The following is a 14,050-nucleotide window of genomic DNA, read 5'->3' on the forward strand; positions in this document are numbered from 1 at the left end:
TGAAACAACAACAGTACTGTCTTTTAAAGTTTACGATTGAAGTATTTACCAAGTTAAACATGTGTTTTAACTGCTTTACTGCTAATAGTAATTTCCTAGTTTACTCAACCTAGATTAATCATAATGTTCTGTACTATTGATTTCATTGACTAAATGTTTTGCTTTTCAAAGTTCGTAACTAGTTATCTCTAACTCACTGTTAATGTAGCTCAGAACACAACTTAGGCTAAGTTACATTTTATTCTCGGATGTCGTTAAGAACATAGCTGTTGTAGCAATAACATATAAACTTGAAACAAAGTAACTGTTATCTTATTCAATTATAGACCATATAAAACAAAGTCTTTGCTTGATTCAAAGCTTTACATTGTCGTTTGCCTATTATGGAACTTGTACTATCACATAATAAGCTGTGAAAAAATGAAGGTTAAAAAAGTTTTGGTTTTGCTTTGTTCAATTTTTTCTTCTTCTTTAGATTTATAAAACTACACAGCTTAAAGCATAATTTTAGTTTTCTTATGTATAGCGTACATAAGAGTAACAAACAAGTAAGTTTTTTACTTCTTTTCTTTGTATCATGCTTCAGCTAATCAAATGGTTTATTTCATATGCTTGACAAGATCAGAAAGCTTAAATCAACTAAGTAGATGTAAGCTTTGTAAAATAAAAGATTTATTTATACAAGTTCATCATTTTATTAAGGTATTTTGTTGTGTAAATTGTGTACTTGTTAATAGTGTTCTCTTTCTTTTGAACAATCGATGTTGTTTACATTTATGTGTTACATCAGTTTTGAATTGTAAAGCATGTTTCAGTTGTAGTTTAATTGTAATTGAAAAGTATTTTTAAAGGACATTAAACATTTTAAAACGTTTTCAGTTAATAAGTCAAAGTTTTATTTCTATTTCAGTTTAAGCGTACTATTTTCATTGAAAAATATAACTAGTTTTTACAGTGACGTAGGCACAGCTTTTTTAAATAAACTAAAAAACAAATGAAATATTGAATTAAAAAATTTCCACAAAGTAAGCATGAATGAGAATAAGTTTTGTTTTGAAAAGAAAGTTAAAAGGAAAAAGTCTACGAAAAAGACACTCAAGTTAGTTAAAGCTTTTCACTAAGCACTCATTAATAGTAAGCAATAAAGTAAGGATTAGAGCAGTTATCTAGCTAGAGTTCCCTTCTGAACAGTTGCATAAAAAAGTAAAGTAGAGAAATTGTAACAAGCTAGGTATTTAATAAATAATGGGTTTATAGTTTGGAGGGAAATAGTTTTTTGATTCTTTTTCACCACAAAGTTGATTAAGTGTGTGTATTTGTGTTGTTGAGTTTAGTAGTCATTAGTAGCTTGTGTAATTAATTGGTGATCCACCTAATCTTTAGATTCAAAAAGTACATAGCTTAAAACAAACAAGTATAGTCGTTTAAGTTACAAAAAATGGTAACAAGCTGTTCTTTTTTACCTTTGAACCATTTCGTAATTTGTCATAGCCACAGAAAAAAATGAGTTCAACAAAACAAGTATGATCTTTGTAAAGAGAAAGATTATTTCAATTGTATGTTTGTTTTAAACAATCACTGTTGTTTACATTTATTTGATTGTTCAACTTTTAAACAGATCTTTATTGTTTCATTCGCATTCTGATAAATAAGACTAATACACTTTTGACAATCAAACCTCCGTTAAATAACTACCATTGAGTATTTTTAATATCAATGCAAAGTAAAGTTTAATATAAGTCTCATTTAATATAATGTCTTATTTAAGCATAAATTTTTATGTAGTGACAGATCATTGTTTTTTTAATTAAACTAACAACAAATATCTATTGAGTGTTTTTAAATCAAGTCTACAAAACAAAACGAATAAGAATGAGTTTTGTTTAAACAATAAGTTAATTGTATTAATAAGTAATGTAAGTAATTGTAATAAGTAATGTATTCGTAACTTTTTTAAACGTGTTACATGTCTTCAATTGCAATTAAATTGATAAGAAGAACATGTTCAAAAAGTTAAAGCTCGGTTGTGTTACTAAAAATCAACAACAACTTAAAAATAAAGTCAAAACTAAGACTTTGCTGGTTATAAGTGATATACATTTTTGTTTAAAAAGATGACACTTTTTTGTAAGCACTTATTTATTGAACTTTTTAACAGAACTTCAACAAATGAATAAAAGAAAGTCTTTTGTATAAAACGTATTCAGATGAAAAATCTTACGGACAACATAATCAAGTTAGCTAAACCTCTTTTACAAAGCATTTGATTACAAGCACTACTACTGTTTTTATCATATTAGACTAATGCAATGCTTTTTATACAACATAACGAGTTACAAATTTATAAAGCATTTAAAACAATAAAAATAGTGTGTTTATTTAAGTATTTGAATTTTTTATTTACACAAATAAGAACTTATTTGTACTAAGCTTATATTCTTGTACTTTAAGTAAGCATGAACAGCTGGTTCTATTCTAATGGTGGTCCTAAAAAGGACCGGTTGTTGAGCGTTTATTTTGAGCTGGTGTATTTGGTAACAGCTTTAGTTCCTTCTGAAACTGCGTGCTTTGACAACTCGCCGGGGAGCAAGAGCCTGACAGCAGTTTGAATTTCGCGGCTGCTAACAGTTGACCTCTTGTTGTAATGAGCCAAACGTGAAGCCTCTGCTGCAATGCGCTCGAAGATGTCGTTGACAAATGAGTTCATGATTCCCATTGCCTTGCTGGAAATTCCGGTGTCGGGGTGCACTTGCTTCAAAACTTTGTACACGTAGATGCCAAAGCTTTCTTTGTTCCTCCTCCTTCGCTTCTTCTTGCCGTCGACCGGAGCGGTCTTGGCTACTGACTTCTTCGCGCCTTTGGTTGCTGTCATGATGATGTGTGGACTTCTGTCTCGGCGCCGGTTTATATGCTGTAAAATTATGCAAATTAGCATAGTTCCGTACGCGAACGATAGCTGGTTTCTCTCACTTCACAATTCTCTCGTTTGTTGTAAATATTTTTGGTGGTCCTGAAAAGGACCTGGTTTTTTTTAACTTAGGCTGACTTTTTTGAAGCGGTCTTCTTAGGCAATAGTACTGCCTGGATGTTTGGAAGAACACCACCTTGAGCAATTGTGACGCCTCCGAGAAGTTTGTTCAACTCTTCGTCGTTGCGAATAGCTAGTTGCAAATGGCGAGGAATGATCCTGCTTTTCTTGTTGTCACGAGCAGCGTTACCGGCAAGCTCGAGCACTTCTGCGCTCAAGTACTCGAGAACGGCAGCCAGATAAACTGGAGCACCAGCTCCGACTCTTTGGCTGTAGTTGCCGGTGCGCAACAGGCGGTGCACGCGACCGACTGGAAACTGCAGTCCTGCACGGGAAGACCTGCTCTTCGGCTTAGATTTGAGTTTTGATCCTTTACTACGTCCTGACATTTTGTTGTTCGAATGATTGTGATGATAGCTTGCACAGCTCAATATACAACTCATACCTAACCGCGTCGAACGAACAACTAATTTGCATATGTCATAGCTAATGCTTAATCTTGTCACAAAAGTGTTGGAAAACTTTTATATTGAATTAGGTGGTCCTAAAAAGGACCGGGTTTGCTAAAAGCGACTAGCCACCGAAGCCGTACAAGGTTCTTCCTTGACGCTTGAGTGCGTACACGACGTCGAGTGCTGTGACGGTCTTGCGCTTGGCGTGCTCTGTGTATGTTACTGCATCGCGAATAACATTTTCCAAGAAAACTTTCATGACGCCTCTCGTTTCTTCGTAAATCAGTCGCGGGATACGCTTAACTCCGCCTCGGCGAGCCAAACGGCGGATTGCCGGCTTCGTGATGCCTTGGATGTTATCGCGAAGTACTTTGCGATGGCGCTTAGCACCTCCCTTTCCCAAGCCTTTACCTCCTTTGCCGCGTCCAGACATGTTGTTGAATATACTTATTTCGTCAGTGCGTCGAGTTTATATACAAGCTGTTACGGACGCGTACGGTTAGTACTAACTAATTTGCATACTCAAAAAAGTCTCTTAACTTACATTTTTTCGTTCGGTTAAGTTTTTCTCACTGTCATAGTTTTAAGGTGGCCCTGAAAAGGACCGGTTTTAGCTAACGCTTAAGCTCTTTCGCCACGCATTCTCCTGGCGAGCTGGATGTCTTTGGGCATGATTGTCACACGCTTGGCGTGGATCGCGCAAAGGTTAGTATCTTCGAACAAACCAACGAGGTACGCCTCGCTTGCTTCTTGCAAAGCCATAACGGCACTGCTTTGGAACCTCAAGTCAGTTTTGAAGTCTTGAGCTATTTCGCGTACCAGACGCTGGAAAGGCAACTTGCGCAAAAGAAGCTCAGTTGACTTCTGGTAGCGTCTGATTTCTCTCAGAGCAACTGTGCCGGGCCTGTAGCGATGAGGCTTCTTCACACCTCCGGTAGCGGGTGCGCTCTTGCGAGCGGCCTTGGTGGCGAGCTGTTTCCTTGGAGCCTTGCCTCCGGTTGACTTACGAGCGGTTTGCTTGGTACGAGCCATTTTGATGATAAAACTGTTTGTTGCAAGACAGTTTATATACTGTTCGCATAGACACGGACGCGAGCGATTCCGCTGTGTAGTCTAATTTGCATATTTTCAACTTACCATCGTTTTATGCATTTTGAGTTACGTTATATTTTGTTTGAGTGGTCCTGAAAAGGACCTTGGGTAAAAGAACAACTTATTTTTTGCAGCTCTTCTTCTTGGATGCTTTTTTGGCTGCCGGCTTCTTCTTGGTTACTTTCTTCTTCTTGCTTGCAGCTTTTTTAGATGCTGCCTTCTTAGGAGCGCACTTTTTAGCAGGTCGCTTTTTGGCTGCTGGTTTTTTTGCAGCCTTCTTGGGAGCACACTTCTTTTTTGGTTTTTTAGCTGGGGCCTTCTTTGCTGCTGGCTTTTTAGCTACTTTCTTTGTCCTCTTCTTGGGCCCAGCAGCTGGCATTGGAGCAAGCTTGAACGAGCCAGAAGCGCCTTTTCCAGTTGTCTGGAGAAAAGCACCTTTGGTCACGCCGCTGGTAAGTGCTCTCTTCAAGTGAGAATTGGAAGCTGTGAGGTCAAGCTTGTAGGTGTCCACGATAAACTTTTGTATCTTCTGGCGGGATGTACCTTTTCGTTCCTTCATTGCTCCAAGGGCAGAGCTAATCATTTCCCTGTAAGTAGGGTGCTCTGCCTTCTTGGCGCTTGGTCTCTTAGAAGACCTGGCTGCGGCTGGCGCTGGTACTGCTGCTACTGCTGTGGTAGACATGATGAATGAATATTAAAGCGACCAAAACGATACTTGCAAGAGTTACTGACTGTGACGAATTGACTGTTGAGCAGTTATGCTTTGCAAGGTACCTTTTACTTCTTAATATAAGCATTAGCATGTTTGTTTAAGACATATATGCTTATAAAAACTTAGTTGTCTTATTACGAATGTTGAAAAAGTTCCAGTAAGAAAGAAACCATATCTAACTTGTTCTAAAAGTAATTTTTTTTAAAGCATTAGTTTGAAAAGTCCAGAAATAACAGCCTGTATCTTACAGCACACCTCTAAATACATTAAGAAAAACATAAATGAAACAAAACATGTTAACACACTTCCGACTGAGTTTTCCTTTGCCGCTCACCTAAAGTAATAAAGTTTTAACAAAGCACAAGGTTTTTTTTACCTCAAACTTAAACAAAATTTCATTATTTCGATTTCATGGAGTTTTGTTAATCGTAAGTTCTATCAAGTATGTTCAAGTTAATTACAGTTTAAACTAATGTGTAAAAAGTAATTCCAAAAGAATAAAAGAGTTCATTTTGTTTAGCTTTACTAGTTATGATTACTCATAATCAATATACTCATAAGCAATGTACTCAAAACTTTTATTAAACAGACAACTAGATAACTTTGTTCTTGCACATACTAGTAACTTACCTTACAACAAAGTTTTCCAAACAACCTTTCAAAAACGTGCTGTACAGTAACTATGATGATACTTGTTTGAAAGTTGTAAACTACATTTAAACACAAATTTTATTTTTCAGTGTATATGAAAAACTAGTTTAACAGGTAAGTAGTTTAACATTCAATTAGTGTTTCAAACAACTGATTCAAGCTCTTATACAGTTTAAAAAATAATTGATGCAATTTTGCTCGTTAAACTTAAACCTTGATCAAACTAAGAACTTTAACTTTGCAGATTTCAACCGAATAAAGTGTGCTGATAAAAGTGAACAAATGGATTTGGTTGTAAATTTTCCAAACAAAATAAAGTTAATTAAATTCAAAGAAGTAAATAAGTCGAAAAAGCTTATGAACACTAGCACTAAATTTGAACTTTAACAAAAGCTGATACCTTTTGGATGAAAAATTTTACGTAAAAAAAGAGGTTGGTTTATTTTTTAAGCAGCATTATATACAAAATAAAATCGAGTAAGAAAATCGAAATGAAAAAGTTTTGAAATAAGATTGACAAACTTAGTGTTTGAATAAAGCTTTGTTTACAATCAGCACTCATAACCTTTCAATCTATCTTTGAAACTTTTTAACTGGAAAATGATGCAATTAAGTTTTTTTTCAAACTTCTCATAAATTTAAAGTCAGTCGAAACAACATAGAACAACTTACTACTTTCTTGACACATATTTTGAAACAACAACAGTACTGTTTTTTAAAGTTTACGATTGAAGTGTTTACCACGTTAAACATGTGTTTTAACTGCTTTACTGCTAATAGTGATTTCCTAGTTTACTCAACCTAGATTAATCATAATGTTCTGTACCATTGATTTCATTGACTTTTCATTGTTTTGCTTTTCAAAATTCGTAACTAGTTATCTCTAACTTACTGTTAATGTAGTTAAAAACACAGCTTAGGATAAGTTACATTTTATTCTCGGATGTCGTTAAGAACATAGCTGTTGTAGCAATAACATATAAACTTGAAACAAAGTAACTGTTATCTTTTTCAATTATAGACCATATAAAACAAAGTATTTGCTTGATTCAAAGTTTTACATTGTTGTTTGCCTATTATGGAACTTGTACCATCACATAATAAGCTGTAAAAAAATGAAGGCTAAAAAAGTTTTGGTTTTGCTTTGTCCAGTTTTTTCTTCTTCTTTAGATTTATAAAAACTACACAGCTTAAAGCAACAAGTTACAGTAATTTTATTTTACTTATGTATAGCGTACATAAGGGTAACAAACAAGTGGTAACAAGTTTTTTACTTCTTTTCTTTGTACCATGTTTTAGCTAATCAATTGGTTTATTTCATATGCTTGACAAGATTAGAAAGCTTAAATCAAGTAAGTAGATGTAAGCTTTGTAAAATAAAAGATTTATTTATACAAGTTCATCATTTTATTAAGGTATTTTGTTTTGTAAATTGTGTACTTGTTAATAGTGTTCTCTTCTTAACAATCGATGTTGTTTACATTTATGTGTTACACCAGTTTTGAATTGTTAAGCATGTTTCAGTTGTAGTTTAATTGTAATTGAACAGCATTTTTTAAGGACACTAAACATTGTTTGTTATTAACAGTTTAAAACGTTTTCAGTTAATAAGTCAAAGTTTTATTTTTATTTCTGTTTAAGCGTACTATTTTCATTGAAAAATACAAATAGATTTTACAGTGACGTAGGCACAGTATTTTTTTAATAAACTAAAAAACAAATGAAATATTGAATTAAAAAATGTCCACAAAGTTAATGAGAATAAGTTTTATTTGAAAAAGAAAGTTAAAAGGAAAAAGGCCACGAAAAAGACACTCAAGTTAGTTAAAGCTTTTCACTAAGCATTCGATAATAATAAGCAATAAAGTAAGGATTAGAGCAGTTATCTAGCTAGAGTTCCCTTCTTAACAGTTGCATAAAAAAAAGTATAGTAGAGAAATTTGGCAAGCTAGGTATTTAATAAATAATGGGTTTTATAATTTGGAAGGAAATATGTTTTTGATTCTTTATCACCACAACGTTGATTAAGTATGTTTATTTGTGTTGTTGAGTTTAGTAGTCATTAGTAGCTTGTGTAATTAATTGGTGATCCACCTAATCTTTAGATTTAAAAAGTACAAACAAGTATCGTCGTCTTGAGTTGTCTCATACATAGTTTAAAAAAGAGTTACAAAAAATTGTAACAAGCTGTTCTTTTTTACCGTGGAATCATTTTGTAATTTGTCATAGCCACAGAAAAAATGAGTTCAACAAAACAAGTATGAGCTTTGTAAGCAGAAAGATTATTTCAATTGTATGTTTGTTTTAAACAATCACCGTTGTCTACATTAGTTTGACTGTTCAACTTTTAAACAGTTTTTTATTGTTTCATTTGCATTCTGATAAATAAAACTAATACTTATTTGACAATCAGACCTTAAATAAATATCATTGAGCATTTTTAGTATCAACGCAAAGTAAATTTTTCTTCTCATTTAATATAATGTCTTATTTAAGCATAAATTTTTATTTAGTGACAAATTTAAACTAACAACAAATATCTATTGAGTGTTTGAAAAACAAGTTTACAAAGTAAAATGAACTAGAATAAGTTTTGTTTAAACAATAAGTTAAACAAGAAAATTCCCATTAAAAAACATTTTTACCTAACATTTAAATACTAGTGAAGCAGAAAAACTTATTCTACTTTATCAAAAGTAGTTTAAAATGTCAAGTATAACTACAAAAACTAAAGTAAGTGTAACTAACTAGTAGAAATAAAAACAGAGAAGTTCAGTTTTAGAAAGTTTATTTAGAAGTTATTGAAATACACTAACTGTTACTTTTTACCAACACGCACAATGTAGATATAAATTTGTACATTTTTTTGTCGCTTAGTTTAAGCTTGTTTGACACTGTTTACTCGACATTAGTCGCTGCTTAAATCAACTGGTGGTCCTGATTACTTTAGATATGTAGAAACATAACTTTCAACAAACTACTAGAGTTGTTAAAGGTCAGTAAGTTGTCTCATATCTAGTTAAAACAAGTACCTTTTACTTTGAAAACTAGAATAATAAATTACTTAAAAAAGTACAAGCAGCTACTTTTTTGTGTTTTACCAAGTTTCAACCAATGAGCTGGTTTGTTTTGTGTGTTTATGTTTTGAATTGAAATATGTTTCTTGAATATGCTAAACAGAAGTTAGCTTTGAAAGAAGGAATATGTTGTTTTACTTGAAAACACATCTGTAATTTTTTGTTTTGAACAACCATTTTTGTATTCATTTATGTATTCGTAACTTTTTAAAACGTGTTACATGGCTTTAATTGCAGTTAAGTTGATAAGAAGTACTCGTTTAAAAAGTTAAAGCTCTGTTGTGTTACTAATAATCAACAACAACTTGAAATAAAGCTACAACTAAGTTTTTGCATGTTATAAGTGATATACATTTTTGTTTAAAAAGATGATACTTTTTTGTAAGCACTTATTTATTGAATGTTTCAACAGAACTTCAGCAAATGAATAAAAACAAGTATTTTGTACAAAAAGTGTTCAGATGAAAAATCTTACGGACAACAAAATCAAGTTAGTTAAACATCTTTTACAAACCATTTGATTACAAGCACTACTACTGTTTTTAGACTAATGCAATGCTTTTTCTACAATATAACGAGTTACAAGTTTATAAAGTATTTGAAATAAAAAAAAAGTGTGTTCATTCAAGTATATGAGTTTCCAATTTACACAAATAAGAATTTATTTGTACTAAGCTTATATTCTTGTACTTTAAGTAAACATGAACAGCTGGTTCTATTCAAATGGTGGTCCTAAAAAGGACCGGTTGTTTAACGTTTATTTTGAGCTGGTGTATTTGGTAACAGCTTTAGTTCCTTCTGAAACTGCGTGCTTTGACAACTCGCCGGGGAGCAAGAGCCTGACAGCAGTTTGAATTTCGCGGCTGCTAACAGTTGACCTCTTGTTGTAATGAGCCAAACGTGAAGCCTCTGCTGCAATGCGCTCGAAGATGTCGTTGACAAATGAGTTCATGATTCCCATTGCCTTGCTGGAAATTCCGGTGTCGGGGTGCACTTGCTTCAAAACTTTGTACACGTAGATGCCGAAGCTTTCTTTGTTCCTCCTCCTTCGCTTCTTCTTGCCGTCGACCGGAGCGGTCTTGGCTACTGACTTCTTCGCGCCTTTGGTTGCTGTCATGATGATGTGTGGACTTCTGTCTCGGCGCCGGTTTATATGCTGTAAAATTATGCAAATTAGCATAGTTCCGTACGCGAACGATAGCTGGTTTCTCTCACTTCACAATTCTCTCGTTTGTTGTAAATATTTTTGGTGGTCCTGAAAAGGACCTGGTTTTTTTTAACTTAGGCTGACTTTTTTGAAGCGGTCTTCTTAGGCAATAGTACTGCCTGGATGTTTGGAAGAACACCACCTTGAGCAATTGTGACGCCTCCGAGAAGTTTGTTCAACTCTTCGTCGTTGCGAATAGCTAGTTGCAAATGGCGAGGAATGATCCTGCTTTTCTTGTTGTCACGAGCAGCGTTACCGGCAAGCTCGAGCACTTCTGCGCTCAAGTACTCGAGAACGGCAGCCAGATAAACTGGAGCACCAGCTCCGACTCTTTGGCTGTAGTTGCCGGTGCGCAACAGGCGGTGCACGCGACCGACTGGAAACTGCAGTCCTGCACGGGAAGACCTGCTCTTCGGCTTAGATTTGAGTTTTGATCCTTTACCACGTCCTGACATTTTGTTGTTCGAATGATTGTGATGATAGCTTGCACAGCTCAATATACAACTCATACCTAACCGCGTCAAACGAACAACTAATTTGCATATGTCATAGCTAATGCTTAATCTTGTCACAAAAGTGTTGGAAAACTTTTATATTGAATTAGGTGGTCCTAAAAAGGACCGGGTTTGCTAAAAGCGACTAGCCACCGAAGCCGTACAAGGTTCTTCCTTGACGCTTGAGTGCGTACACGACGTCGAGTGCTGTGACGGTCTTGCGCTTGGCGTGCTCTGTGTATGTTACTGCATCGCGAATAACATTTTCCAAGAAAACTTTCATGACGCCTCTCGTTTCTTCGTAAATCAGTCGCGAGATTCGCTTAACTCCGCCTCGGCGAGCCAAACGGCGGATTGCCGGCTTCGTGATGCCTTGGATGTTATCGCGAAGTACTTTGCGATGGCGCTTAGCACCTCCCTTTCCCAAGCCTTTACCTCCTTTGCCGCGTCCAGACATGTTGTTGAATATACTTATTTCGTCAGTGCGTCGAGTTTATATACAAGCTGTTACGGACGCGTACGGTTAGTACTAACTAATTTGCATACTCAAAAAAGTCTCTTAACTTACATTTTTTCGTTCGGTTAAGTTTTTCTCACTGTCATAGTTTTAAGGTGGCCCTGAAAAGGACCGGTTTTAGCTAACGCTTAAGCTCTTTCGCCACGCATTCTCCTGGCGAGCTGGATGTCTTTGGGCATGATTGTCACACGCTTGGCGTGGATCGCGCAAAGGTTAGTATCTTCGAACAAACCAACGAGGTACGCCTCGCTTGCTTCTTGCAAAGCCATAACGGCACTGCTTTGGAACCTCAAGTCAGTTTTGAAGTCTTGAGCTATTTCGCGTACCAGACGCTGGAAAGGCAACTTGCGCAAAAGAAGCTCAGTTGACTTCTGGTAGCGTCTGATTTCTCTCAGAGCAACTGTGCCGGGCCTGTAGCGATGAGGCTTCTTCACACCTCCGGTAGCGGGTGCGCTCTTGCGAGCGGCCTTGGTGGCCAGCTTTTTCCTTGGAGCCTTGCCTCCGGTTGACTTACGAGCGGTTTGCTTGGTACGAGCCATTTTGATGATAAAACTGTTTGTTGCAAGACAATATATATACTGTTCGCATAGACACGGACGCGAGCGATTCCGCTGTGTAGTCTAATTTGCATATTTTCAACTTAGCATTGTTTTATGCATTTTGAGTTACGTTATATTTTGTTTGAGTGGTCCTGAAAAGGACCTTGGGTAAAAGAACAACTTATTTTTTGCAGCTCTTTTTCTTGGATGCTTTTTTGGCTGCCGGCTTCTTCTTGGTTACTTTCTTCTTCTTGCTTGCAGCTTTTTTAGATGCTGCCTTCTTAGGAGCGCACTTTTTAGCAGGTCGCTTTTTGGCTGCTGGTTTTTTTGCAGCCTTCTTGGGAGCACACTTCTTTTTTGGTTTTTTAGCTGGGGCCTTCTTTGCTGCTGGCTTTTTAGCTACTTTCTTTGTCCTCTTCTTGGGCCCAGCAGCTGGCATTGGAGCAAGCTTGAACGAGCCAGAAGCGCCTTTTCCAGTTGTCTGGAGAAAAGCACCTTTGGTCACGCCGCTGGTAAGTGCTCTCTTCAAGTGAGAATTGGAAGCTGTGAGGTCAAGCTTGTAGGTGTCCACGATAAACTTTTGTATCTTCTGGCGGGATGTACCTTTTCGTTCCTTCATTGCTCCAAGGGCAGAGCTAATCATTTCCCTGTAAGTAGGGTGCTCTGCCTTCTTGGCGCTTGGTCTCTTGGAAGACCTGGCTGCGGCTGGCGCTGGTACTGCTGCTACTGCTGTGGTAGACATGATGAATGAATATTAAAGCGACCAAAACGATACTTGCAAGAGTTACTGACTGTGACGAATTGACTGTTGAGCAGTTATGCTTTGCAAGGTACCTTTTACTTCTTAATATAAGCATTAGCATGTTTGTTTAAGACATATATGCTTATAAAAACTTAGTTGTCTTATTACGAATGTTGAAAAAGTTCCAGTAAGAAAGAAACCATATCTAACTTGTTCTAAAAGTAATTTTTTTTAAAGCATTAGTTTGAAAAGTCCAGAAATAACAGCCTGTATCTTACAGCACACCTCTAAATACATTAAGAAAAACATAAATGAAACAAAACATGTTAACACACTTCCGACTGAGTTTTCCTTTGCCGCTCACCTAAAGTAATAAAGTTTTAACAAAGCACAAGGTTTTTTTTACCTCAAACTTAAACAAAATTTCATTATTTCGATTTCATGGAGTTTTGTTAATCGTAAGTTCTATCAAGTATGTTCAAGTTAATTACAGTTTAAACTAATGTGTAAAAAGTAATTCCAAAAGAATAAAAGAGTTCATTTTGTTTAGCTTTACTAGTTATGATTACTCATAATCAATATACTCATAAGCAATGTACTCAAAACTTTTATTAAACAGACAACTAGATAACTTTGTTCTTGCACATACTAGTAACTTACCTTACAACAAAGTTTTCCAAACAACCTTTCAAAAACGTGCTGTACAGTAACTATGATGATACTTGTTTGAAAGTTGTAAACTATATTTAAACACAAATTTTATTTTTCAGTGTATATGAAAAACTAGTTTAACAGGTAAGTAGTTTAACATTCAATTAGTGTTTCAAACAACTGATTCAAGCTGTTATACAGTTTAAAAAATAACTGATGCAATTTTGCTCGTTAAACTTAAACCTTGATCAAACTAAGAACTTAAACTTTGCAGATTTCAACCGAATAAAGTGTGCTGATAAAAGTGAACAAATGGATTTGGTTGTAAATTTTTCAAACAAAATAAAGTTAATTAAATTCAAAGAAGTAAATAAGTCGAAAAAGCTTATGAACACTAGAACTAAATTTGAACAAAAGCTGATATTTTGGACGAAAAATTTTACGTAAAAAAAGAGGTTGGTTTATTTTTTAAGCAGCATTATATACAAAACAAAATCGAGTAAGAAAATCGAAATGAAAAAGTTTTGAAATAAGATTGACAAACTTAGTGTTTGAATAAGGCTTTGTTTACAATTAGCACTCATAACCTTTCAATCTATCTTTGAAACTTTTTAACTGGAAAATAATGCAGTTAAGTTTTTTTTCAAACTTTGTTTTGTCACTTCTCATAAATTTAAAGTCAGTCGAAACAACATAGAACAACTTAGTACTGTCTTTTAAAGTTTACGATTGAAGTGTTTACCAAGTTAAACATGTGTTTTAACTGCTTTACTGCTAATAGTAATTTCCTAGTTTACTCAACCTAGATTAATCATAATGTTCTGTACCATTGATTTCATTGACTAAATTTCATGATTTCATTGCTTTTCAAAATTCGTAACTAGTTAT

At 35.0% G+C, this 14,050-nt stretch overlaps 8 protein-coding genes across 8 annotated transcripts; all 8 read right to left on the minus strand.

Annotated features, from left to right (window-relative positions):
* Window positions 1–2,512: 2,512 nt before the first annotated feature.
* LOC145844983 (histone H2B 1/2-like) lies at window positions 2,513–2,872 on the minus strand. The gene has a single exon (XM_082952401.1). The coding sequence runs from the start codon at window positions 2,870–2,872 to the stop codon at window positions 2,513–2,515; it is 360 nt and encodes a 119-aa protein (XP_082808527.1).
* A 164-nt stretch (window positions 2,873–3,036) lies between these two features.
* LOC145844984 (histone H2A-like) lies at window positions 3,037–3,417 on the minus strand. The gene has a single exon (XM_082952402.1). It carries the CDS (start codon window positions 3,415–3,417, stop codon window positions 3,037–3,039), a length of 381 nt encoding a protein of 126 aa, XP_082808528.1.
* Window positions 3,418–3,601: 184 nt separating this feature from the next.
* LOC145844498 (histone H4-like) lies at window positions 3,602–3,913 on the minus strand. Its single transcript, XM_082951898.1, has one exon. The coding sequence runs from the start codon at window positions 3,911–3,913 to the stop codon at window positions 3,602–3,604; it is 312 nt and encodes a 103-aa protein (XP_082808024.1).
* A 188-nt stretch (window positions 3,914–4,101) lies between these two features.
* On the minus strand, window positions 4,102–5,254 carry LOC145844985 (uncharacterized). The gene is made up of 2 exons (XM_082952404.1): window positions 4,790–5,254; window positions 4,102–4,440 (listed from the first exon to the last, which is right to left on the minus strand). The coding sequence occupies exons 1-2, from the start codon at window positions 5,252–5,254 to the stop codon at window positions 4,102–4,104; spliced, it is 804 nt and encodes a 267-aa protein (XP_082808530.1).
* A 4,515-nt stretch (window positions 5,255–9,769) lies between these two features.
* On the minus strand, window positions 9,770–10,129 carry LOC145844986 (histone H2B 1/2-like). Its single transcript, XM_082952405.1, has one exon. It carries the CDS (start codon window positions 10,127–10,129, stop codon window positions 9,770–9,772), a length of 360 nt encoding a protein of 119 aa, XP_082808531.1.
* A 164-nt stretch (window positions 10,130–10,293) lies between these two features.
* Window positions 10,294–10,674, minus strand: LOC145844987 (histone H2A). Its single transcript, XM_082952406.1, has one exon. It carries the CDS (start codon window positions 10,672–10,674, stop codon window positions 10,294–10,296), a length of 381 nt encoding a protein of 126 aa, XP_082808532.1.
* A 184-nt stretch (window positions 10,675–10,858) lies between these two features.
* On the minus strand, window positions 10,859–11,170 carry LOC145844495 (histone H4-like). The gene has a single exon (XM_082951894.1). It carries the CDS (start codon window positions 11,168–11,170, stop codon window positions 10,859–10,861), a length of 312 nt encoding a protein of 103 aa, XP_082808020.1.
* A 188-nt stretch (window positions 11,171–11,358) lies between these two features.
* Window positions 11,359–12,511, minus strand: LOC145844988 (uncharacterized). Its single transcript, XM_082952407.1, has 2 exons — window positions 12,047–12,511; window positions 11,359–11,697 (listed from the first exon to the last, which is right to left on the minus strand). The coding sequence occupies exons 1-2, from the start codon at window positions 12,509–12,511 to the stop codon at window positions 11,359–11,361; spliced, it is 804 nt and encodes a 267-aa protein (XP_082808533.1).
* Between the last annotated feature and the right edge of the window lie 1,539 nt (window positions 12,512–14,050).

The sequence above is a fragment of the Thalia democratica genome, chromosome 9, assembly GCF_965202585.1.
Source record: "Thalia democratica chromosome 9, ktThaDemo2.hap1.1, whole genome shotgun sequence".
Lineage (NCBI taxonomy): Eukaryota > Metazoa > Chordata > Thaliacea > Salpida > Salpidae > Thalia > Thalia democratica.